Raw genomic sequence first — 25,338 nt, forward strand, 5'->3', positions numbered from 1 at the left:
GTCTAGTTCTGAAGTCCTTTTCTAGAAGGATCTGGTGAGTCTTGCAGGAAGGAATGAGGCGCACGATGTCCCGCTGGGCCTCCTGTGGCAGGAAAGGCATCCAGCTCTATTCTGCTTCTCTCTGGCCCATCTGATTTCCCCTGCCAGGCTGTTCTGTTCTCCTCCCTACAGAGCAGCCCCCCTGATTGCACATCGCCTCTCTCTCCAGTCCCCTTCTCTTGTAGGAGTTTTATTGTTTTAGCCTTCATGCCTATGTTTCTGATTCATACTTAACGTTTTTTGAGTTAACTCCTTGCTGTCCATGTGTAAGTTACCTTCCACCTTAATTCTCTTGCATCACACATCCCACTTTCCCAGCACTATTTGTTGAAAAAAACTATTCCTTCCCCATTGAATGATCACATCACCTTCCTTGAAAACAATTGGCCATACACACAAGGATTAATTTTGGGCTTTCTCTTCCATCTCAGAGGTCTGTATGTCTCTATTGTGGTAGCTGGATAGTCTAAAATGTTGGCAACACAACCAACCTGCCTCCCTCCCTCCCTCCCTTTCTATCTTTTCTTCCTTCCTTTCTTGGCAGTATGTGGGTTTGAATTCAAGACCTTATGCTTGCCAAGCAGGTGCTCTACCCCTTGAGCCACATCCCTAGCCTCAATGTATTTGTTCAGATGAGATCTTGCTAACTTTTTGCCTGGACCAGCCTGGAACTATCATCCTCCTAATCTCTGCCTCCTAAGTAGCTACAATATAATTTCTTTCCTGAAATCCTCCCTTGATTGCCCCTTGTACTTCAAGCCAAACTATACACCAAGGATCTGTGTGATTGTATGCTCCACCTTGCTCTTCTTCTTCTTCCTCCACTCAGTCACCAGGCTTCAACTTCTGGTCTCTAGACATGCTGAGCTCTTTGCTGTACAACTTTTATTCTTTCCAGAGCTGCTCCTAGGAGTCAGCTTCCCCAGTGAAAGGCTGTTTTCAGCTTAAATGTCACCTGGTCCAGGAGGCCTTCCCCGACCACCCGATCCACAGTGGTTCGTTCCGGAGGCTCTCTGACTCATGGTCCTGCTTACCTCCTCAGCACTGCTCATCAGGCTGTGTACACTTTCATTTATTTATTTACTTACTGCTTGTCCTTTAGAGATGAGGGCAGGATTCACATCTGCCTTGTTCATTGTTGTATTTCTAGGTCTGGTACAGAGCCTGGCTATACTAAGTTCTCAGAATCTTTTTCATTACTCAGCTGCTTTCCAGCTCTCCCTCCCTGCAGTCTTCAGCTCTGCTTCCTATCACCAGCTCTTTATCTTTAACCCCAGTTTCCGATTCCAAATGGAATAGTGCAGGTTGGTTCCTGTTAGTACAGGTAGGAATCCCTCATTCAGACAGTGGTACTCAAGATAGTGGAGCCATGTGGTATAAACCTGGCTTTCTAGAAGCATCCTTTCAACAGAGTTTTCAGGGGAGGCAGATTTTCTCTGAAGAGGATGTAGAGAAAAGTTTAATGAGGGCAGAAACTGGTATGAACTCCCCAATGGGTCTGTCACGTTCCTTCATATAGCAGACTGTTTGAAAGCACTTCATGAAAATTTCTTTCTGTACCAGTAGACTCTAACCCCTGGTACTTTTATTAATCCCTTAAGTGCAGATACAGATAATAAGCTCCCTAAAATAGGAATCATGGCTCTTTGTAGGCATTGAGTTCCTGGTACCAAGCACAATGCTTAGCTTTAGTTACTTAGCAAATATTGATTGAATGAATGTGTGATCCGGTTTGATTAAAATTAGAGAGCAGTCTACCCCATGAAAAATAAATAAAGGAAGGGAAAACAAGCCTCTGTGAATCCCCACCCCCAGCACAGTTAGACTCATTAGCTTGCGGTATGTTCCACCTAAAACATATGCCATTTTTCTTCCTGATAAATTGTAAGTCCAGTCTCTGATGGCAGCTTTCCAAGCAAGGCACAGCTATCACACTATCAGCCGTTCTTCATTGCTTCATATCGAAACCTGTCAGGAAAAGCATGAGATTGTTTGTAGCTTTTATTGATCCTTTCTTGGCCTTTGACTCGGCTGATAGGAAAGTGATGTGGTATACATGATAAACAGGATGGGTACAATGTAGACCTCTCCCCCTCCCCCTGCCCAACCAGGCCGCCAAGTCTCATGCAACACCCTCCCGTGCCACCCCCACTTCCGTGCTTCTGGGAAATGATTTCAGATCAGGATAAAACAGGATAAAATGTTGTCTGTTCCTTTGTACACTTGTGTCTTGACCAAACAGACTCGCCTTGGGTGAGCTGCATGCATCCCTCCAGGCTGTATAGCAAAGAAGTACTAAAGGAAGATGGGGGTGGAGGGGTGTCAGAAACTCAGAGCTGCTTCAAAAGGCGTCTGGCTTTGTGCTATCGAATGGCCATCCAAGCAGTTAGCTGTGAACTGGCCTGGCATCGACAGATTCTAACATCTGAGGTTTTGACTGAGGACTCTCAAGGTTTTCTATGTAGTAATTTGTATTTTTGTGGGGGCTCAAATGTGAATTATACCCAGGAGACTGGTGTGCAGAAAGACAATCATTTGCTAATGAGTATCTTAGCTGCTGGACCAGCATCCCTGCTAGTCCAGGGCAGTTTTTTTTCTTTTCTGTTTGTTGAGGAGACTTTTTGTTTTCATGGGCATTTTATGGGTGAAATCATATTCTGTATGGCATTCCCAAATTGAAAGATTAGAAAAGGCACCAGTCTGTTTCCCTCAGGAACATCAAAACATCAATAATTCAACACTCTACAAATAAACTTCTGATTTGGGCATATACTCTCCAGTATAGCTGGCTGTGTCTTACAGAGCAGGTCACTGCACTTGGAGCCTCAAAACAGGGTTTGTCCAGGTGTTTTCAGCCACAGCTTAACACAATGGGACCCACACTGGGACTTCTTTGATTTTTTTTCCCTGCCTTTGTGGGTGATGGCCTTACTCACTTTGAAATTTTCTCAGGCTAAAGATTATTATTGTGATGATTGCAGCCATTTTCTGTGAGTAGGAAGGGGAGACTAGTCATAAAATGACTTATGCATTAGAATAGAACTCGAAGTCTTTTGTTATAGTTATTGTTTTGTTATTATTATGATGGGTTTTAACATTTATTGAGTGCCAGCCACGCACCACAGGGGCCTACCACAGTGCTGAATATGTGAGGTGCGGTACTTCTTTAATCCTCACAAGCAGCCAGGTAAGGTAGGTATTACCTGGCTATGTATCACCTTGTGGGTACTCAGAAGACATTTGTGGATAGCGAGTGGATTCCCGTTTATCCATGATTTCCAGAGGTCTCACAGCTAGCAAGTTGCAGAGGTGACATACAAGCCCAGGCCTGTCTGCTTCCATGAGCCCTGCACCCATGTTCTCAGCCTGCGAGCCCTTCTTGCTGTTTGCAGGGGTCTCTCAGAAAAGTTGGTTGGTCAAGAATAAACACAGCTGCCCTATTCAACACCATGAAGTAACTCTGCTTTTCATTTTTTACTCAAACGTATCATTTCAAACTGTTTTTTTTGGCCAAGACTCAAAGGTTTTAAGAAGCATGTGCATAATAATTAATTATCCAGAGAGATATTCATGCCTTAAATAGTCTAAATTCAGCTCCCACATCAAGCCAGAGTATATGGCACCTACAAATACACTTGGCCCTTTACCTTTCCTGGCCTCTCTCAGATTTGCATTTCTTGATTTGGGGCTTGGCCTTGTGCCTGTAAGTTGTTTGATGGACAGTGTGGAAAACAGCCAGATGGACCTTGCTTGCATCCATATGCGGGTCTGTTCAGAATGCTGCTGGGCACTTTCCTCACTCTGCCTGCCACACAGTGTCTCCGTTCAGGGGCCTAGGCGAAACACTTCCCAGGACCGAAAAATGTCACTCATCTCCTGAGAAGCTGGTTTGTTGTTAGCCTGCTAAGCAGGGGGGAACCTGTAAATGAAAGGGTATTTTCCTCTTTGCAGTGTCTTCTAGGAAGCTCCGAAGTCTTATTTATGGCTTGTCTCTAACAGCCTTCATAGAATGAGTCCTCATCCGATTCTTATTTATAGTTTATTTACCCACACCTGGTCTTCCCTTGTTCTGAATGTGCTCTGAATCTTATGTTATCCTTTGAGTAAGATGTATTCAGTAATCTCACTTAAAGCCTTTTAAAGACATAAGGCAGAGCATTTAAAAAATACTTCTGCAATCAGCCCTTCTGTTCCCCATTGACAATTATCTGGTTTATAGAATAGTTTTTACTTTTCCTCCCCTGGCCGCCCCCCCCCCCACCTACCACACTCTAGTTTTCCCTGCAGTGTGACTTTACAACCCATTTTCCTAGGAACATTAAAAAAAAATTGCTACCACTTGACCAGCCATTTGGTAATCAGCTAGAACACTGAACTCTGTCTCAATGACACAGGCAGCTGGAATACAAAACTATACCAAAATGTACCAGCTAAGTGCAGACAGCATGAGAAGGCCACACACATCCAGTTCTTCTCCAGTTCATCCTCAGGAGGAGCCACCTCTGTGCTCTCTGGTCTTGAAGCTAGAGACACTAGTGTCCATTTCCTGCCTCCCGTGGGTCAGGCCTGCTCCTGCTCCTTCCTGCCTAGGCCCACGTTGTCCGCACCTCCGGGCCACTCCATGCTTCTGCAGCTACCTCAGCCAACCCATGGTCTCTGGCTTCCACACCTTGTGCTGGCAGCCTGAGGTATCCTGGGATCTTTGTCCTTTGACTCTAGTGGTCTTTCTTTACCTGATGGAATATGGTGTCCCACTCTACTGTAAAACCATGATGAAATTGTGACAGTGCCAAACATTTCTTTCTCATCACTAGATATACAAACTATAAACACATGGTTTATTCCTAATTCTTCTGCACAGGAAATGGAGTAGAATGGTTTCCTCCCTGAATTGTGTTCTCTTATATCCTCAGGAGGCAAAATTCTCACAGGTCTCTAAACATAGGTTCTTCCTTGGTTCCTGTTTGATTAAAGCCTGGGCCTGGTGCATTTTAGTGCCCCAGGCCACATCCACCAAGCACCTGCCTTGACTCTGACATTATATACACGTATGACAAGATCATGATGAAATTCCTTGCCATGGAATAAATAAAAAAATAAATATACAAATAATAATAAAATAAACAAAAAATAAAGGAGAAAATTAAGCACTACTGGCTCATGTCTGCAGTCCTGGCTACTCAGGACTCAGGGATTTGAGGATCACAGTTTGAAGCCAGCTTAAGCAACAAAGTCCAAGAGAGTCCATCTACAATTGACCAGCAAAATGCCTGACTGGAGGCATGGCCCAAATGGTAGAGTGTCAGCTGTGAGCAAGGAAGCAAGGGAGAGTGAGAGGTCCTGAGTTCAAGCCTTGCTACTGGCACAGAAAAATTAAGGCTGGGAAAAGTAAAATATATATATAACGTTGTACTAAGTAATCAGTAATGTAAGTGGAAGCGTTTTCCAAAGGGAGGCATGGCTCAGTGGTACTGTGCTTGCCCGGCAGACAAAAGGCCCTGAGTTCAACCCAGTCCTACCACAAAACCAATAAAATGTTTTCAGTTTTCTGAAAGTTACTTTTAGAAAAGCCCTGTGTTATCTTCTGGGTTTAGAGAATTTGACTGTGTGCCACAAGCACGCAGTGTGAAACCCACTCTTCTACTTCTGGCGCTGTTGAAGATGAAAAGGAACTTATCTTGCTGCCAGCCTCTCACCAGACAGGCTCTGAACATTAAGCGCTCTTTTTATAGGCCCTCAGAAGCATAGCCCTTTGAACTTATTAACTGGCGAACAGCAGGCAACTTGGGACAGTGTTGCCCGGGGGCTGTGGGTCCAGGAGTATCTGGGAGTCTCCCTGAGACCTTTCTTTCCTACTTCCTTCCATCTCAGGACACACATCCTCTCCACAGTTGGACTAGCTTTTTACCTTCTTCATTAGAGAAGGAAGCATCTGCCCAGTGTAGCAGCTCATGCCTGTAATCCAGTCACTAGTCAGGAGGCAGAGTTTAGGGGTGCTGCATTTTTTTAGGTCAGTCTAGGACAAAAGTGTGCAAAGCCTCCAACTCTATTGGGAAGTGTAAATAGGAGGATCCAGGCCCAAGCCAGCCCTGGCAAAAAAAAATTGAGGCCCTATCTCAAAAATAACCAATCCAAAAAGGGCTAGAGACATAGCTCACACAGTAGAGTACCTGCCTAGGGAGTGCAAAGCCCTAAGTTCAAACCCTGGACTGCAGATAAAAGAAGGGAGGGGTGGATATCTGACATTGGAACACTTTCTAACCACTGAGCAAATTTAGTGAAAAATACAAAAAAGAAAAAAAATTCCAGTGTCGTCTAGCATGAGTGACATCCCAGAGGGGGCCCACAGACCCACGCCCCTGCTACTGCTGAGCCATGAGTAATATTTTATATTGAATTATTTTACCCATTTAATTAAAGCAGTTATTTTGAGTTCCTTTCTGTGTAAGAAAAGGATTCTGTGCTTTTCGCCCTCGGCTTTTTAATTGGCCTATTGCTGTTATCGCAGTGTTGCAGTCTTTTAAAACAGCATCCCAAACTGCGCTTGCTTAATAGATGTGCAGGCTTTTTAATTACTTGGGAAAATATTTCAGCCATTCTCTTAAATTCTCTTTTGAGTCTCGCATCTGTTTCACAACTCCTCTCTGACTTTCCTCTTTGGACACCTTCCTGTTCCCACACTCCTCTTGTTAGGGTCCTTGCTAGGGTCACCAAAGACCACCTCGCTACCAAATCCTGTTGGCACCACTCCATCTTTGGTTTTCTCAGCCAATCTGCTGCACTGGGCCTGGGAAAACCTTCTCCACCCTCCTGTTACCCTCCTGTGGATTTCCCCCTTCCCCCCGCCCCCACATCTCTTGTCTTTGGCCTACTTCTTGGGGTTCTCTTTTAACTCTGTTCTCACTGTCTATGTTTAAATCAGCAAGTCTCACATCGAGAGACACTACTGGCTTTCTGTCTGCAGATGTCTGTCGGTGGACTCCTTCCCCAGACACCTACAGCGCATGCCTCCTGGGGTCACCCATGGGCAACTGGAACTCACCATGTCCCAAACTGAACTCTCCATCACCCCTTTCCCCAGGCCAAGCACTGAGTGGCCTGATGGCTTTACCTTCTGTTGAGCTGCAAATTCCAGTAACCAGAAAATCGCTCGTGGCCATGTGCAGTCTCCCAGCAAATCCTGTGGGCCCTGTACTCTAAACAACATGGGTGGCCCCGGGCTCTTCAGCCACACCAAGTCCTTGGTCAATCCCAGACTATCTTGAGTGGTTTGTATATGTGCTCTCGTTGCAGTTTCACAACCACCTAGACAGAGGTGACTCCTGTCCCCTTCCCTTTTGCACAAGGGAAATAATTGAGATTCAGAGAAGTTCGTTTGTCCACACAGCTGTCGAGAGGCTAGGCTGGCCCTCCTACTTTATCCCCGGTAGATTGTGTTCACTTTAAATCCCATGATTTGCCATTGTTACAGGCAGCTTCAGTTCCCATCAAACCTTAACCATGCCTAAAAAAGAAAAAAAAATCACTTGAGCAATGGATTAAAAACCACATTCTGCATTGCTGTGTGTGGAGTGGGCTAGGCACAGCATTTTCAAACCAGATTCTGTTGCAGAAATGACTTTTATTTCCTTTCTTAATTGGTATCTTGAAGAAAAAGGGTAAGAACAGAAGAAAAGGGTCTCTTGAGAAGAAAGGCTAAGTACCTGCATGCACTCCTCTATCTGTGTAACATTTGTTTGTTTCCTCCTTCGGTGAGCTCTTGGCATTTTCTCCGGTTCTCCTTGACATCTCAAAGATTCCATTCAGCCACTTCTTGATAGGATTATATCTGGTTTGTTTGGTTGTGTTTCTTGGTTTTTGATTTTTTTTGTATCCTCAGCTGTAATTAACTGGATTCTGAGGCTTTGATTTCTTTAATGCTGTGAAGAATACATTCCCTCACATGCAGTTCTCATGCTTTTAAGCAAACACACAAGCTACAGCATCAGACTGCAGCACCTCTCTTCTAGGGCATCAAGCAGGTAGGTACTTCTCAGCCTTCCATGGTTTTGATCAACCTGCTGTTGGGCTTTAGCTCATGGGACATGGGACCTAGAATTCAGCAAATAGGCCTTTACACCTACTGTTACCTGCTCTCTGGAGCCTCCTCACACTTCCCATCCTTCCAGAATGCTCTCTGTCCTGACTTCTGCTGGGTCTTATCTCTGCCATAGCCTTTCCTACGCCACCTATGGGCAAGTCATCTTTCACACTTTAGAATACTTTGCATCTCTCCATGGTTCCCATCATATTTTGTGTTGACCATGAAGTGCACTGATCAACCCCAGGGCCTTGAGTTCAAGCCCCAGTAACTTGAATTCAGCTCAAGAAAAAAAAAGCCAGAGCATAAAGGACTGGAGGCATGACTCAAGTGGTAGAGTGCCTGCCTAGCAAGCATGAATCTCTTGCGTTCAGACCCCTATACTGACAGAAAATTTTATTATTAATTTATTTTATTGCTATTGTAGAGGTGATGTACAGAGGGATGGCAACTATGAGTCAGGTAATGAGTTCATTACCTTTCTTTCGTTCAGTGTCTTCTGCTCCCTCACTCTGCCCCAGTCCCTCTCTCCCATCTCCACCCACAAGTTATATAGTTCACTTTCTTCTGTGTCCAGTGAGCAACACAGCTGCACTTTCTCACCCTTTTTTCCTTGAGTTCTGGGGCTGCCTTCCAACCCTTCTGAAGATGTGGAGGGGGAAGGGGAGAGGGGGACGGAAGAAGAGGCTATCTGAACCATCAAAAAACAAAGAAAGAAGAAAAGGAGAAGTCTTCTTTGCCATCTCTTGGAGTTCATTTCAATATGTATATTATTTTATATAAATAGGAAGAGGCACTTAGGCATGGTGCCTTTGTGTTCTCTCCTGAGTATCCTCTTTCAGTTTCACTCTGTGTGAAAATCTAGAATCCCTGATAGAAAATGTTAAAAGAATAGTTGAAAGCCAGGCGTGGGTGTACATACCTGTAATTCCAGCAGGAGGCAGAGGCAGGAGGATCATAAGTTTGAAGCTAGCCTGGGCTACACAGTGAAACCTTGTCTCAAAAGAAGAAAAAAAGCTTCCTTTTTTAAATTTTCAGGGTCCTGCCTAGCACTGTTATAGTCTCTATGTTGGAAGGTCTTCCCCCTTCTTAGGAAATCTTCAAGCTAATCCAAACAGCTCTTCAGAGCCTGTACTCTGCATTCAGAGCATGCACCTGGCCTGGGCTATCGCTGTCCCCTTGGGGCCACAGCTGCTCCAAGCTCCACAGCTGCACGGCGGGTGATTGAGCAGAGCTTTCTGATCCATTTCCGGTGTGGACTCACTGCTTGCCTTGTAAAGCTCTGCTGGAGTGAGATAGGCCTTCTGTGCTTGCCGTCTGCTGCTCTGAACCAGTGGCTCGTCGGGCTTTAGGGGCCATGGGGGTGGTCTGGTTGGAAGGAGGGGGATTGTGAAGCTGTGTTTGCTTTGCTCTTTCTATTAGCTTGAGAAAATGCCAGCTCTCTAGGTCAGAGAGCAAGATGGCAACTTTGCAAAGCCCAAATCCCCTCCAGCCCCAGCCCCGCTCCGGTGTGGCATTTGATATAGCTGCTCTCTCTAGGACACTGCTGCCAGGACTCTGCCTGTCTCTCTCCTACCTGTGGCATTTTGTACATGTGTGCCCGATGGAGCCTCGTTCCCGCCCTCTTCCTTCCTTCCTTCTTAATTTGAGAGTAGTTACTGCAAGATTATAAAGCAGATCCATAGATGTAGTAGTTCATCCTTCTGAGAGGCCCTCTCAATCTGGTCTTTCCTCCACTAGCATCCCTACCTTCTGCAACATCGCTGCTCCTGCCCAGGCTCAGAGGCCACACATGTGATCCCAGCTACTCGGGAGGAAGAGATTGGGAGGATCACAGTTCCAGACCAGCCTGTGCAAAAAGTTGGCAAGATTCCATCTCATCCTATAAGAGCAGGCTATGGTGGCATGCACCTGTCATCCCAGTGACAGGAGAAGATTAAGCAGGATTGCAGTCCAGGCTGACCTGAGAGTAAATACGAGATCCTATTTGAAAAATAACTCAAGCAACAAGGGCTGAGGGTGTGGTTCAAGTGGTAGAGAGGCCCTGAGTTCAAACCCCAGGGTCATCCACAACCACAAGGGAAGGTAGTCTTTTTCTTCATCTGCCTGGTAGAGAGACTTAAGTTGAAGGGCTACAGCATTACTTTCTTCTCAACAGCACAAAGGCGCCATTTTCACCACGGTGCCCAGCAGAGTGCTATCTGTCAAGGCACTTGGAGTGGGAGATTACTTAGTACCCCTGCTGTAGATTCAGGAGTTCCATGCAATAAGTGGTCCTCTAACCCCAGGCATACTAACTGAAGACTTGTTGAGCCTAACAGGCACCATGAGGCAGAGCAGCTGAGTGGCCCTCCAGGGCTTTGGGCTCGTACCTTTGGGGCCTCTGATCCCCGTGACAAGGACACTAATTTGAACTCTGTACATACAAGTGAGCTGCCAGCATTTCTCACCATCCAGCCACTCGCATCCCTACCCTCTGTGGTCTGCCAGCATGCCCAGGGATGGCCTGTGGCTTTTCCACGCACCCCTTAGGAAGCTTCTTTCTCAGGTATTTCATCTTCAGCTCTCCAGCTTCCTTGGCTTTACTGTAAGTCTGTGGCAGAGCAGGAGCCTACCTTCTCTGTGACACCTTTTGTGGTTTCAGCTAAAAAGACCCTCTCCATGGGCCTTTCCCACTGTCTTTTCAGGTAGGGGTTGGGGAGAACTGAGGTCTAGGCACAGAACTCTTGCCAGGCAAGAGTTCCACCACTTGAGCCACACCCTAGCCCTTCAAGCTCCGTCCTCCACCTCCTGTCGTCCCCATTTCAGAGATAAAAGAAATCAACAGGTATAAAGGAAAGATCAAGTAATTTTCTCAGGGCTACAAAGCTAGGAAATGTGCAACTGAGGTTGAACCTGATCAGCCAGGCCCTAAAATGTGAGAGAAGGGACTGTGGGAGGACACTGTTTGAGATCTCATTTACATAACTTTACAGAATTTCTTTACTAATAAAAGGATTGTTCCTGAGAAGCACAGGTGGCTCATACTTGTAATCCTAATTGCTCAGGAGGCTGAGATCTGATGATCACTGGGCAGAAAAGTCCTCATGACACTCTCATCTCCAATAAACTACTCAAAAAATCTGGAAGTGGTGCTGTGGCTCAAATAGTAGAGTGCTAGCCTAAAGCACAAAGAAGCTCAGGGACAGTGCCCAGGCCCTGAGTTCAAGCCCCAGGAACAGCAAAAAAAAATTTTTTTTTAAATAAGGATTGGGCTGGGAAGGTGGCTCAGGGGTAGAGCACTTGCCTTGCATGCATGAGGCCCTGGGTTTGATTCCTCAGCACCACATAAGCAGAAACAGTCAGAAGTGGCACTGTGGCTCAAGTGGTAGAGCGCTAGCCTTGAGCTGAAGAGCTGAGGGACAGTGCCCAGTCCCAGAGTTCAAGCCCCACAACTGACAAAAAAAAAAAAAAGAATTGTTCCTGTGATTTCTACACTTGAATTCAAGGCCAAGCTTCTGCTAAAGAGAAATCAGGGAGCTGTGCCCTCCCCGGTGGGATGAGAACTCCACCAGCCCAAGTAAACAAGAGAGGGAAGGCAAAGTTCTATTTAAAAACAACAACAAAACCCCATGTATGTATTTTAATTTCAGAAAGATTGTCATTTAATTGTCTTTAACATGAAACTAATGACATTTTTACTTATAACTAGTTAATAATGCTTGTAGGATCCTGGGTTTTTAATGTTTATTTTTGGCAGTAGTATAAATTAAATTGCTTGCTAGGCAATGCCCTCTCCCACTTGACTACCTCCAAAGCCCTTTTTAAATGCCTTAGTTGTTTTTCAGATAATCTCAAGCTTTTTGCCCAGGGCTGGCCTCAGACCATGGTTCTTCTGCCTACACTTCCTGTATAACTGGAATTACAAGCATGTGCCACCACACCTGATTTATTTATTAAGATAGGGGGATCTCAATAATTATTTGGACAAGCTAAGTTTAAATAGTGAAAGGATCACTTTCTAAATATGAATAGTTTAAATAGTGATCCTTTCACTATTTAAGCCACCATATCCAGTCCTGTTTTATTTTGTTATTTTTATTCTACAGATGGTTATTATTATTTAGATATTACTTTTTCCTGAAGTTTTACTTCAGGAAACACATTGAGCACAGTTCAGTATCACATGACTCAAATATAGAGTTGATGAGATGGGCCAGAGCTTCTGTGCAGGATAGCAGATCACACAAATCTCCACCATTTGGTTCATTTAAGAAATAAATAACAATGCAATTTGCTCAGAGTTGCATGGACACCCCGCATGTCCAGTCCTGTTAGCTGGACAGGTCCATATTCAGTGTTTGTACTTGGCTCTCTAGAGTAGCAGTCATGTGCTGGGTGTTTGAAAAGGAACTGGTGCAAATGAAGAATGGGAGAGGGATATATTCCTTCCCTCTCCCCTGACCCCACCTCCGTGGTGGGGCTTAAACTCAGGACCTGGGTGCTGTCCTTGAACTTTTTCCACTCAAGGCTAGCACTTGACCACTTTGAGCCACAGCACCACTTCCAGATTTATGGTGGTTCATTATAGATAAGAGTTTCATGGACTTTCCTGCCCAGGCTGGCTTCAAACCACGATCCTCAGATCTCAGCCTCCTGAGTAGCTAGGATTACAGGTGTGAGTCTGGCTGCTTTTTTTTTTTTTTTTTTTTTTTTAGGCAGGATCTTACTGTGTGGCCCAAGGCTGGTGTTTACTGTCATGCCCAGCTGGTACGTGGTTTTAAATAGTATTGATTTGCCTGAGATTTCTCAGATGCCTGTCAATTCTGTTCTTTTTCATTTCTGTTCTTCTATAGATCCCAATCTCTGCCTGTCACAGGTATAGTTCATGTTTCCTTTTTTTTTTTAATCCTCCAGAAATTTATGCTTGATTTTCTGGTTTTATCCCTCATTCGTTTAGTTATAAAAGCATTTAAGAATATTGCTAGTATGGCTGCTCATGCCTTTAACCCATGCTACTTGGGAGGCAGAGATCAGAGGATAACAGAGGCCAGCCAAGTGAGACCCCCCATCTCAACAACAACAACAACAAAAAAAGCTGAACATGGTGACATACTTCTATCATTCTAGCTGTGGGGAAAGTATAGGTAAGAGGATCAATGTCACAGGCCAGTCCCAAGCAAAACTTCAACATCTATCTGAAAACTAACTAAAGAAAAAAGGCTGGAGACATGGCTCAAGTGGTAGACATCTATCTACTTAGCAAGTGCAAGGCCCTAAGTTCAAACTCAGTACCACCAATATATGTGTGGGTATATTTATATATGTAAATATGGTTATATATGTTGTGTGTGAATATTTTTTCTTACACATCTGGAGCATGTTTTGCGATGTATTGTCCTCATTGTTGTAACAAACTATAGAAATGATCCCTGAAAGTATAGTCTTTGTCCTCATTGTTGTGAGTATTTGAAGAATGTCTAGTTACTAATCCTGTTTGGCTCATGTGTATTATCTGTAGTGTGTGTGTGTGTGTGTGTGTGTGTGTGTGTGCGTGTGTGTGTGTGTGTGTGTACATGCTGGTCCTGGGACTTGAACTCTGGGCCTGGGCACTGTCCCTGAGCTTTTGTGCTCTACTCCTTGAACCACAGCTCTACTGCCAGCTTTTTGGTGGTTAATTGGAGAAAAGAGTCTCATAGCCGGGCGCCAGTGGTTCACACCTGTAATCCTAGCTACTCAGGAGGCTGAGATCTGAGGATCACAGTTCAAAGCCAGTCCTGGCAGGAAAGTCTGTGAGACTCTTATCTCCAATAAACCGCTAGAAAACTGGAAGTGGTGCTGTGGCTCAAGCAGTAGAGTGCTCGCCTTGAGCTGAGGAGCGCAGGGACAGCACCCAAGCCCAGAGTTCAAGTCTCATGACTGACCAAAAAAAAAAAAAAAAGAGTCTTACAGACTTTACCACTTGGGCTGGCTTTGAACCATGATCCTCAGATCTCAGCCTCCTGAGTAGCTAGGATTACAGGTATGAGCCACCAGCTCCTGGCTGGAAACTTGTACTTTTGAATCTCCAGTTGTTTTACCCTTTTGCCTTTCTCATTCAGTTGCATTATACTAAAGCATGATCTGTATACTTTTTATGGAGTTTTGGGGAATTTTTTCCAGTTTTTGAATTTTCATGATTTCTGTTCAATGTTAGATAAGCACTTAAAGTTTAATAAGTATTTTCAGAGTTGAATGTTCATCAGTATGGAGAAGTACACCTGTAACCTCAGCATTTAGGAAGCTGAGGCAAAGTCCCGAGTTTGAGGCCAACCTGGGTTGCAAGTGAGACCTTGTATTCATTGTACCTGGATGGGTGGATGGCGTGATTGCATATATGTTCAAGGTGTAGCTATTAAATCATGCCTGTTTAATTTTATGATTTGATTCCTCAGTTTCCTTATTAGTTTTTGCCTTGACCTATCAGAGGATATACCAAAAGTCCCCACCATAATTATAATTTTATAGACTCCTACTTAGCAATAGTTGTATTTTATTTTTATTTTTCTTGGTCATGGGGCTTACCTGTGGGCCTGGGTGCTGTCCCTGAACTCTTCAGCTCAAGGCTAACCACTTGAGCCATAGCGCCACTTCCTGGTTTTTATTTTAGTTACATGTTATAAAATATTTTTTCTTTGATGTCTCTGAGTTTTACTTGATGATTTTATTCTTCCCTCACCGTGTTTTTTGTTCTGATACTTGAGGGCTGTTTCCACATTTTCAGCTCTGAGCATGTCACAGGACCAGTGGCTCGCCCGCACCCCCATCTCAGACTATGTTCTTTGGCTTAGAACTTACAACACAGTGAAAAGTCCCACATTTGCTTTCCTCTCAAGTCCAGCTAGCAGTCGTGAACAGGGGCGGCTCTGCCTCCCACACTCAGCACAGTGTGGGTTCGGGGAACCTCGCTGTCCCTGGCGTTCTGGCCTGTGGAGGGGAAAAGCTCAGGAGAACCCAGGGAACCTGGCTCCATTCCCACCGTGTCATCCATGTGTCTCTGATGACAGCATGAGAGACTGGGCTGGGCTTCTGAGCTGTGCTGTGGCTGCTTAGCCGGGTTCGGATAGAGACAGAGTCATTCCCGAATCAAATCTCCCTGCATTAAAACGCAGAAAGTTGATTTTCTGCGGTTCTGATTGGCCAAGTTGGAGGTTTGAAAGAGACCCAGAGAAGACAGCGCCGGCATTGGGGAAACTTCCTGCAGCATGGATCTTTCTTCCCTTGGGTCACTGGGGCGCTGCTCTGCCTTGCATCAGTTCTGTCAGCTGCTGGGTGGTACTTTGGTCCACTTGCAAGCAAGTCCTTGTCCTCACACCCACCCCTCCGGGCTGAGTCAGGCTATGTGACCCTTCCTGCACCTTGGTTTCCCTATATGACAGACTGAGCACTGAGGAATGAGCGCACCCTGGTTTCTAGGCCTTAGCCTCATTTTTCTACTGCTTTGGTCATTTTCAACAGGACCTTGCACCATGTCTGACTGAGCTACATCAGGGGCTCTGGGGTGCTAGGTGCCACAGGGGAACAGAGGGAGTGAGAGGAGGCAACTGCAAATCAAGTGAGTGAAGCAGTAGAAACCACAGCCCTGCTGAGTGCTTGAGGACTTACAAGGGGCTCTTTGCCCAGGCTGAGAGGTCAAGGGAGGCATCCTGGAGCAGTGGGGCCTTGGGTGTGTCTGAAGGAGGAGGAGTGGGTTCTTGAGGGAAAGCCAACCAGAGAGGGGCTTCCAGCTGAGACGCCATGTGGCACGCCCCCTGGTGGAAAGAGGTGGTGCTGCAGGGGTGGGATTGCAGTCTGTTGCAGTCTGAGGGTGAGCACATGGAGGCCACTTAGGAGGTGCCACAGGGAGAGGTGGTGGACGAGGATGGTCATGGGGGTGGTGAGAGAGACGGTAAACACACCAGGCAGAGTCTTGAGTTACTTGTCTATCAGTCTCACAATCCTGAGTGCAGAAGGAGCTAAACTTCTAGCCATCAAATCATTCAATGATTTAAAATCATTCCGCAAGCAATGTGCCGCTTCTCATCTCAGCAGAGGAAAAGGGCAGTATTGACTGAGCCTGTGCCCTGCAGTATAGAGGTTGACACTTGGTTTGTATTTGTTATGTAGACAAATGAGTGAATCTGTGACTGGCTATCAGCTACAGTCCAGCCACCCTGTACTTCAGAAGTGACGAGTAAAGGTTGTGTCCTTCCTCTCCCTTTGATTCTCCTGTGAGACAGTATGAACTGGTTGTAGGCCCAGTGCAGCACCCTACAGTGACCACAGCATCACACCCAGATCCTCTGCTGCCCCTCCACTGTAATGTGGGGGCAGGTGTGCAGCAGCAAGGAAGACCTTGACTGACATGTCTTCACTGCCCTCCGAGAATGACAACCTTGACCCTGGAGGCCTAAATGTATCTGGCTTCTACTTAAGAATTGGCCTCTACTGAGATCTGAGGATCACCATTCAAAGTTTACCTAGATGGACAAATCTGAGAGACTTTTATCTCCAGTTAACCAGCAAAAAGCCTGAACTGGAGGTGGGCTCCAGTAGTAGAGTGCCAGTAGCTAGTTAAAAAGCCAAGTGAGAGCACAGGGTCCTGAGTTGAAACCCCATTACAGACACACACACACACACACACAGAGAGAGAGAGAGAGAGAGAGAGAGAGAGAACTGGACTCTGTAAAGTTATAGAGCAACCTATGAGATCGCCAGCTGCAGTTTCTGCCTCCACGTTGCCCTCAGCTTTGATAATTTACTAGAAAGACTTACAGGACATGCCGGAGCTGTTGAGCTCACTTATGGCTTGTGACAGCCAAAGGACACAAAGTCAGAGCCTGGGGCAGAGTGCAGGGCCCGCAGGTAGCCTGTCTTGTGGAGTCCTGGGCAGTGTTGGCTTCCCCAGCAATGACGTGTGACAGTGTGCACTGAAACACTTCAATCAGAGTGGCACTAAGTCATGGGAGCCAGGGCAACTGGACATAGTGGCCACTCCCATCCTGGCCCTTAGCTGACCACAGGCACAGCTACACAGTGTGACCTCAGGCCCACCGTAAGTCACAGTGCTGTATGCCCAAAGTCCCTCAGTACAGGCTCATCAGAACATTCCCCACTGGGGCTCTGAAGCTTCCTCCCAGAAGCCAAAGGCAAAACTAGTGCTCTGTTTGGACAAGGCAAAATTCTTCTGCTACCCTCAGTTTAGCAACAGTGTAGGATCTACTGCCAGACATTACCTTGCAGGTGGAAGATAAAAGTGATAAAATGGATTAAAAACTTGATCTTAGCTAGGCACTGATGTCTTACACCTGTAATCCTAGCTACTCAAGAGGCTGAGATCTGACGACCATGGTTCAAAGCCAGGAAGGGCAGGAAACTTCAGGAGACTCTTATCTCCAACTGACCACCAGAAAGCTGGAAGTAGAGCCATGGTTCAAGTCATAGAGTGCCAGCCTTGAGCAAAATTGCTCAGGGAAAGTGTCCAGGCCCTGAGTTCAAGTCCCAGTGTGCACAAAAAGTACCTGTAACAATGGGTTCTGACAGATGACCCTCCTGAAATCACCACAAGGGGACTGAGACAGCAGAGCTCTAAGCTGGCCAGATAGAAGGATTTCCTGGAGTTCAAGTGGCGGGAAGCAATCCCTGGCCAAGTTCATTCCCACATGAATCTGGGATGTGGAAATTGTTGGCAGATCTTTGCTGCAACTTGTGGGTATAAATTTAAATGATTCTTTTAAAAATAGGTCATTTTTCCAAGTCGCTTGTGAGGAATTTTAGAAGTGACATCCCCTCCATTCCCTTCCAGTCACCTCTTCCTAGCATGGAGCCATTTGCCAGTGTCACTTTGCCAACACTCAGACTGCCTGTTGTGGAAACATTTTTTTGGCCTTTCAGAAACTGTTTAAAATTGAATGAAGCACAGAGCTTTCTCTGACGCTGGCTGGAGTTCACACACTCACTCTTTCCCCAAAAGGCGAATGAATTTGAGACATGGCTTTGGCCATCCATGAGCTGCTGTTTGTCTTAAGACTGTTTTTCTAGGGGCATCTCTATTGTTTTTCAGTTGTGGAGAACCTTCAGGTTTAGATTCCATGCTGGTGTTTCCCATTCATGAAGGCTGGGTAGGCCTTCTTCCCAGACAGCTAAGGCCCTGGGCCCACTGGCTGTGAAGAGCTTTGGGAGCTTTGTAAGCTGGTAGAGCTAAAAAGGACTTGGCTTCGGGGTGGAGGGTGGGAGATGAGCACTGGCTGGTGTTATAGGAGCAGACAGAAGGGGCATTGCGTATGGCAGCCCAGTTACCTAACTGAGCACTCTTCTCTCTCTAGCTTATTTCCAGTGATGCAGATGGAGCCATCCAAAGGGCAGGAAGATTCAGAGTGGAAAATGGCTCTTCCGATGAGGTAAGAGTACTCCCCAGTTCCTGGATCATCACCAAGCACAGGACTGTAGCACCAACCAGTTTATAACCCTTGTGACCACAGATGACTTGCCTCAATGGAGTTCTGGAAGGGGTAAATAGAGCTTTGCAGGTAAGAGGAGAGGAGTGTTACTACACCAGCATGGAAGGTGCTGGTAATTGGGTAATACAATCCTTTTAAAGATCTGTCATAGAACCAGGTAGATACACAAAGTTGTTCTGACAGCACAGAACCTTTTGGGGTCCCAACTCCTCCCTCCACTTTGCCAGCCTGCTCAGCAGGGCACTGCCGTATGAACAGGTCTAGGGTCTAGGAGGGAACTGCACAAAAGTTCTGACCATAAACTTTGTCTTCACTCTGAGGATATAATTAATGATGGTTGTTGCTATGGTAACCACTGCCATATTGCCACCATGGCTCTCCGGACCACTTCCAGTAGCGAATTCTATAGATTAAACTTGAAAGGCCACAGGATTTGAAAAGTCATTACTCAACTTCCCCTTGGGCCTGAGCCCACTTGCTATTCCTGATCTGGGCTAGGCCCTGAATAGGTGCCCCCTGATTCCACCAGAATGCTGTCAGCTGCCCCACTCACCCCCGTGCTCACGGCAGCCCTTTCTCCCCGTGTGGCCTGGCTCCTGAGAGGGGACCGTACCCCCACCCCCACCCCCACCATACACAGCAGGCTGCCTCCCTCCCTGCTGAGCCAGGCACAGAAGCATCAAGCCCTGGTTTTTTTTAGGGCTCCAAAAGCCAGCAGCCACCATGCTGTCTTTCCTGGGAGACCTAAGCTCTGTGGCCGCTGGGACACTGGCCTGCTGCCACCAGTTGTGCAGAACGTCAGCTTGGCACAGGATGACACTGCACCAGCTGCCCCCAAGCCACCTAAGCAGAGCCCTGGCTCCCACTGGGACCTGGGTCTGCAGGAAAGGACATAAACAGAGCCATCATGTGGTCCTGGGGTCACCCTATACTTTGTCACAAAACACGGCTCACTTGGTTGTCACCTGGCTCTGCCGCACACCAGGACAGGTTTTAGGTCCTGGCTGGGTTGTGGTCGGAGCGGCTCTGGAGTGTGATACCGTGGGCCATGCACTGGCTGCTGGAACCACATGGAAAGGTGCTGATTCCACCCATCTCTGCGGACAGGCGTGGCTCCTACTGATCCTGGGATCAAATGCTGTCTTAAATTCTATTTCCACCAAAGCCATTAAGCATGAGTTCTCAACTGAAGCACCCTGCTTAGGCTCATGGTGATGGTCCTTAGTTATAAGCTCCTGGCCTTTTACCCAGTCTGAGACAAGACCTAAAGGCACTTGACACACAAAGGAAAAGAAATTGGTTTGTCTGGGTCAGAGCAATTAGTAGAACAGAAGATTCAATACAACAGCCTGATTTGGTGGCACACATCTGTAATCCCAGCTACTCAAGAAGCAGAAACAGGAAGATTGTGAATTTATGTCCAAAGCAAAGTTATCAAGACCCTTCCTCAAAAGCAAAATAAAAATGAAAAGGTCTAGGGGCATAGCTTGTTTTAATACCTAGTACTACCAAAGAATGGGGGGGGAGGAAGAAGAAGAGGAGGAGGAGGAGGAGGAAGAGGAGGAGGAGGAGGAGGAAGAAGAAGAAAGGGAGGATCAAACAATTTTAAATTTTCAAGCCAGGTGCTGGTGACTCACATCTGTCATCCTGGCTACTCAGGAGGCTGAGATCTGAGGATCAAGGTTCAAAGCCAGCCCAGGCAAGAAAGTCTGTGAGACTGTTATCTCCAATTCACCACCAGAAATGCCAGAAATGGAGCTGTGTAGCTCAAGTGGTAGAGTGCTTGAGCAAAAAAATCTAAGGGATAGCATCCAGGTCCCGAATTCAAGCCCCAGGACCAGCACCAGAAAAATAAAATAAAAACCTATTTTCTTTCAAATTCATGAATGAATTGCAAAGCAACTTCATTATTGGGTTAATTGCCCTGTTAATTTTAATTATGAGTCCTTTACAAGCACAGGCTCCGAGTACTCTAGTACTGACAACAAGAATTTTTTAAAGACCTTTGTAAGTCTACATATTAGACTCTTCTGAGACACCTGATTTTTCAGACATTTTCTCCCTTTCTGTGGATTTTTTTTCCTTTCTTGATGTGTGCTTTGAAGCACAGCTGTTTTAGATTTGATTGTGTCCAGGCTTCGAGAGTGAGAAACCACTACCTGCTTAGCCAGAGGGGCTTGGTCACGTCTTACACTGCTGTCCCCTTCACATGACTTCAGCTTTTTGTTTGTTTGCTTGCTTGCTTTTAGCATTGTCTGTCTAATCCTTTTATTCTCTGGAGAATGCTCATTTCAATCTCTGAGGGACTCTGTGGTTCTCTCTTCTCGTCTAAACCCTTCTCCCTTTTTTCCTCTCCCTTCTCCCTCCCCCTCTCCTCCCTCTTCTCTTCCCTACCTCTTCCTCCTCTCCCTCTCTCCTTCTGCCTCTCTTTTTCCAGCTTAGTGTGATTTTTTTAATGTGCTTAGATTCATAGTTATATGATATTCTTAAATTTTAATTTTTAGGAATAATATAAGGTCTGTAAGGAGTTATAAACCCTTTTGATATAGAGGGTTTTAGTTTGCTTTTGCTAGCTGCCTTTAAACTATTCTTTTGTGTGGGGCGGGGGGAGGGGGATAGAGGGGTGGTCCAGGACTGAAACTCAAACTCAATACCTGATGCTTTCATTCTTTGGCTAGTGCTCTACCAACTGAGCCACACCTCCACCCACTGCCTTTAAACTAAATGCTTAGCTTGAGACCTTCAGTCTTCTGGGTGGAGCTGCAGATTCCTGGCAAAGCCACTGGTGGTCACCAGAGCACAGAGGAGCTGCTGTACGTACACCATGGTGTCTAATCATCTCAGGGTATTCCACTCGCTTCACTCTTCTGCTGAGTGCATAATTCAGCATCCCAGCTGCACACAGGCTGTGTCTCCTGCTCCATGTACCTGCTAAAGTGCACCTAAGCATTTGAGACTGCCCTCTTACACCACAACCCCCTCCTCCAGCTCCATAATTGGCTAGAAGGACTCACAGTACTCAGGAAAGCACTTTACTCATCATCACTGGCTTATTATCAATAGTGTAACTGAGGAGCATTCATCAGGGGCCCTGTGCGTGGTAAGGGGCAGGGGCTGGTGAGGGGCTCCAGACCCTCTCCCAGCTGCCATGTCCTCATCAGAGTGTCCACTGGCCAGGATTCCATGAGCCCCCAGGCATTAGCTTAGGGGGCTTCAGAGGTGTCACAGGCGTTAGTGACCAACTTGTTCTCCAGCAACCAGTCCCCATCCCAAGGCTACCAAGAGCCACCTGCTTAGAACAAAAGGGTTCCTGTCACCCTTCCCACCTGGAAAATGCCACAGGGTTTGTCTAGGTGCTCTATGTCAGGAACCAGGGTTCAAAATCAAATGCATATTTCCTGTTATTCCACATCCCTAGGCAAAAAAAAAAAATCTCCCTTTCAGAATCTAATTGCTAGGACGTTCTTTCCACTGAACAGAACTTGCCTAATTATATTTTCCACTCAGAATTCCTATTTTTGTTCTCTGTGGCCCCTACTGTCAGCAGAGACCTCTGCCAGATGACAAACCTTCTAGCATCCGTCGTATCCTCATTACTGGCCCTCACACACATGTGAGATCGCGGATGAATCTCTTCATTATCTTATTGTAAACATTTAAAAATAGTCACCCATATTAACCCTTCTGTAGGCTACTCCCTCTCTACTGGTTTCTTGTCCAGTGTCTGCAATTTTGGTAATAATTGTAAAAAATGAGTGGGTACTTCCCAAGTGCATACTGTGTAACAGAGTTTTGATTGGAAAATTATTTCTTTTTAGCTGACATAATAATTATGCATCTTTATTGGGTACGATGGAAATTTTGATTCTATATATCTCATATAATGATCAAGTTGGGATGGTTTATCAAGGTGATGAACCTTTTCTGTATTTATCTTTTGTGGCTTGTTTACAGTGTTGGGGGTCAAACCTTGGGGCTCATGCATACTAGGCAGGTGTTACCATTGAGCCATACCCCTCACACACACTGAACCCTTCAAATGAGGTCTGAATGCAGAGTTTCAGGTATGCTGCACACCTTTACTGGAGAGCTGGCCTGTCCACCTCCTTGCTGGAAATCCCAGTCTCCATTACAAAGTCTACCATGCACTGCCTCCCCAGTCCCAGGCTGTATCTGGTGATTGTCATTTTCACATGAGGTCACATCTTGATGTAGTGGAGATCCTGGGGTTACACAGAGCTCGGGATACCCTTACCACATGGTGTTTCATGGCAGAGCAGAAGTGACAATATCCCGATTTTTACAGATCTCTTGGTTAGCACAGGGAGGATTTTCTCATACACTATTGGGGAATAGGGAAATTTGTTCAGTCTTTTGGGAGGGCAATTAGCAATAACTAAAAATATTAAATGCATTTGGCCAGCAGTTCTGCTTCCTGTGTATTACAGCAATATTTAAAATAGAACAAAGAACTGGAAACAACCTCAGTTTCTATCAGTTGAGGAATGATGGTATAAATTAGGGTCCTCTATACACTGGAATGCTTGCTTAGTCTAGCTTTTGGAAAGAATGAAGAGGAACTGAGACCAGTGACCCATGCCTGTAGTCATAGCTACTTAGGAAGTAGATATTGGGGGAATCAAAGTTCAAGACCAGCCCAGGCAAATAAGTTCACAGGCCTCCATCTTGTCCAATGGCTGAGTGTGGTAGAACATGCCTGTCATTCCAGTGGCATGGAGAAACATGGTTAGGGGGATCAAAGTCCATACAGGCAAAGGCATAAAGCAAGACTCTATTCAAAATAACCAACACACACACATACAAACACACACACACACACGAAGAGGGACTCATAGAATGGCTCAAGTGGTAGAGTACCTGCCTTAGTACTGAAAAGAAAAAAGTGTATATACCACCACAGAAAGACATTTAAGTTACAGCACTGGACATAAAGGAGAATTGCAGGGTAATTTGCATGCTACCATCCTATTTCCATTTTTTAAATAAACGTCCATATGCAAGAAAATTTATAAAAGGAACTAGAATTTCACAGTATTTACTTCTAGAAAATGACAGTGAGAGGCCAGGAAAGAAATTGGAGGACCAGAACTTTCCAGATTATGCTCTTCTTTACTAGTTACATATCTTAAAATCTATAGTCAGTGGAAATGTTTAAATATTTAAAACAGAACCTATGTAGTTATTAAGCACAGTAGCTCATGCCTGCAAGCCTAGTTATCTATGAGGCAGAAATCAGAAAGATAGCAGTTCAAGGCCAGGCAGGAAAAAAAAGGTTAGGAGACTCTTTTGTCAACCAATAGCTGGGCTAGGAGGTATGGCATCCCATCTGTGTAAGACCTGATACTGGAAAGATCAAAGCTGTAGGTCAGCCAGGCAAAAGAAAAGTTTGTGAGAACCCATCTCAACAGAAAAGTCTGGCCATGATGACATATTCCTGTTATTTCAGCTACAGTGGGAATCAAATAGAAGGATCATAATCTGAGACCAGTCTAGGATACAGAGCACTTACCTAGCTAGGACAAGGCCTCAAGTCCAACCTTAGTACTGTCTAATAGATACATATACTATAGTCCCATTTATAAAAATGAATTGTGTGTATGTAGTTGTGTGTGTGTGTGTGTGTGTGTGTGCTGAATGTGTGGTAGCATGTGGACATGACATGTGAACACATCTTTGTAAATGCATAGCAGAGATCCGAGATGATCCAAGTCAATCTGGAAGCATTGGGATATTAAATAAGGGAAAATACAGGGAGTGGGGCAGAGAGGAGGGGAAAGAGGTAAGAACTTTGATTTTTCACTTTTTTTTTTGTTGTTGTTGTTGGTCGTGGGGTTTGAACTCTGGGCCTGGCCACACTGTCCCTCAGCTCTTCAGCTCAAGATGGGCACTTTACCATTTGAGCCACAGCACCACTTCCGGTTTTCGGGTGGTTAATTGGAGATAAGGGTCTTATGGACTTTCCTCCCCAGGCTGGCTTTGAACCTGGATCCTCAGATCTCAGCCTCCTGAGTAGCTAGGATTATAGGTAGGAACCACCAGTGCCCAGGTAGTTTCACTTTTTTATAGCTAGTTTATATCTAGGTTTATACTTATAGTTCAGAAATTTTTAGTTTCTTTTTTAAAGAAGCTCTGCCACTGTTACCTTAGCAACTTCGACTAGGAGCTGAATTCAAATCAGTTAAGTGGCCAGGCGCCAGTAGCTCGTGTCTATAATCCTAGGTACTAGAAGGCTGAAATCTGAGGATCATGGTTCAAAGCCAGCCTGGGCAGCAAAGTCTGTGAGACTCTTATCTCCAATAAACTACTCAAAAAGCCAGAAGTGGCGCTGTGTCTCAAGTGGTAGAGTGCTAATATTAAACAAAAAGAAGCTCAAGGACAGCACCTAGGCCCAGAATTCAAGCTTCAGGACCAGCCCTCTCCCCCCAAAAAATTAGTTAAGTGCATCCATTGTGTTGAGCTTGCTCTGGAAGACTATAGACACTGCACAATTGTGGAAGAGAATGCAGACACTGCAGGAATGTGGAAGAGGCTGCAGACACCACAGGATTGTGGAAAGCTACGGATCTGTCTGTAGCCTGAGTGTCTCCACTGCGTGGATCCCTGCTTGAATGTATTTGAGATCAATGTGACAAAAATGGTTACTTAGCTGGGTGCTGGTGGCTCACGCCTGTAATCCTAGCTACTCAGGAGGCTGAGATCTGAGGATCGCGGTTCAAAGCCAGCCCGGGCAGGAAAGACCGT

General features: G+C 45.7%; 1 protein-coding gene across 4 annotated transcripts in view; it reads left to right on the plus strand.

Annotated features, from left to right (window-relative positions):
- Positions 1 to 25,338, plus strand: part of Garnl3 (GTPase activating Rap/RanGAP domain-like 3) — a 114,356-nt gene that overhangs the window by 20,542 nt on the left and 68,476 nt on the right. For all 4 annotated transcript variants that reach the window (XR_001175245.1, XM_013021323.1, XM_013021325.1 and 1 more), the window contains one exon: positions 18,442 to 18,516. Coding sequence is in view for 3 of the 4 variants with exons in the window: in XM_013021323.1 (XP_012876777.1) it covers positions 18,442 to 18,516 (75 nt within the window). In the remaining variant the exon portion in view is untranslated. The remainder of the gene's footprint in view (positions 1 to 18,441; positions 18,517 to 25,338) is intronic.

Source organism: Dipodomys ordii, unplaced genomic scaffold (assembly GCF_000151885.1).
Source record: "Dipodomys ordii isolate 6190 unplaced genomic scaffold, Dord_2.0 Scaffold55, whole genome shotgun sequence".
Taxonomy (NCBI): domain Eukaryota; kingdom Metazoa; phylum Chordata; class Mammalia; order Rodentia; family Heteromyidae; genus Dipodomys; species Dipodomys ordii.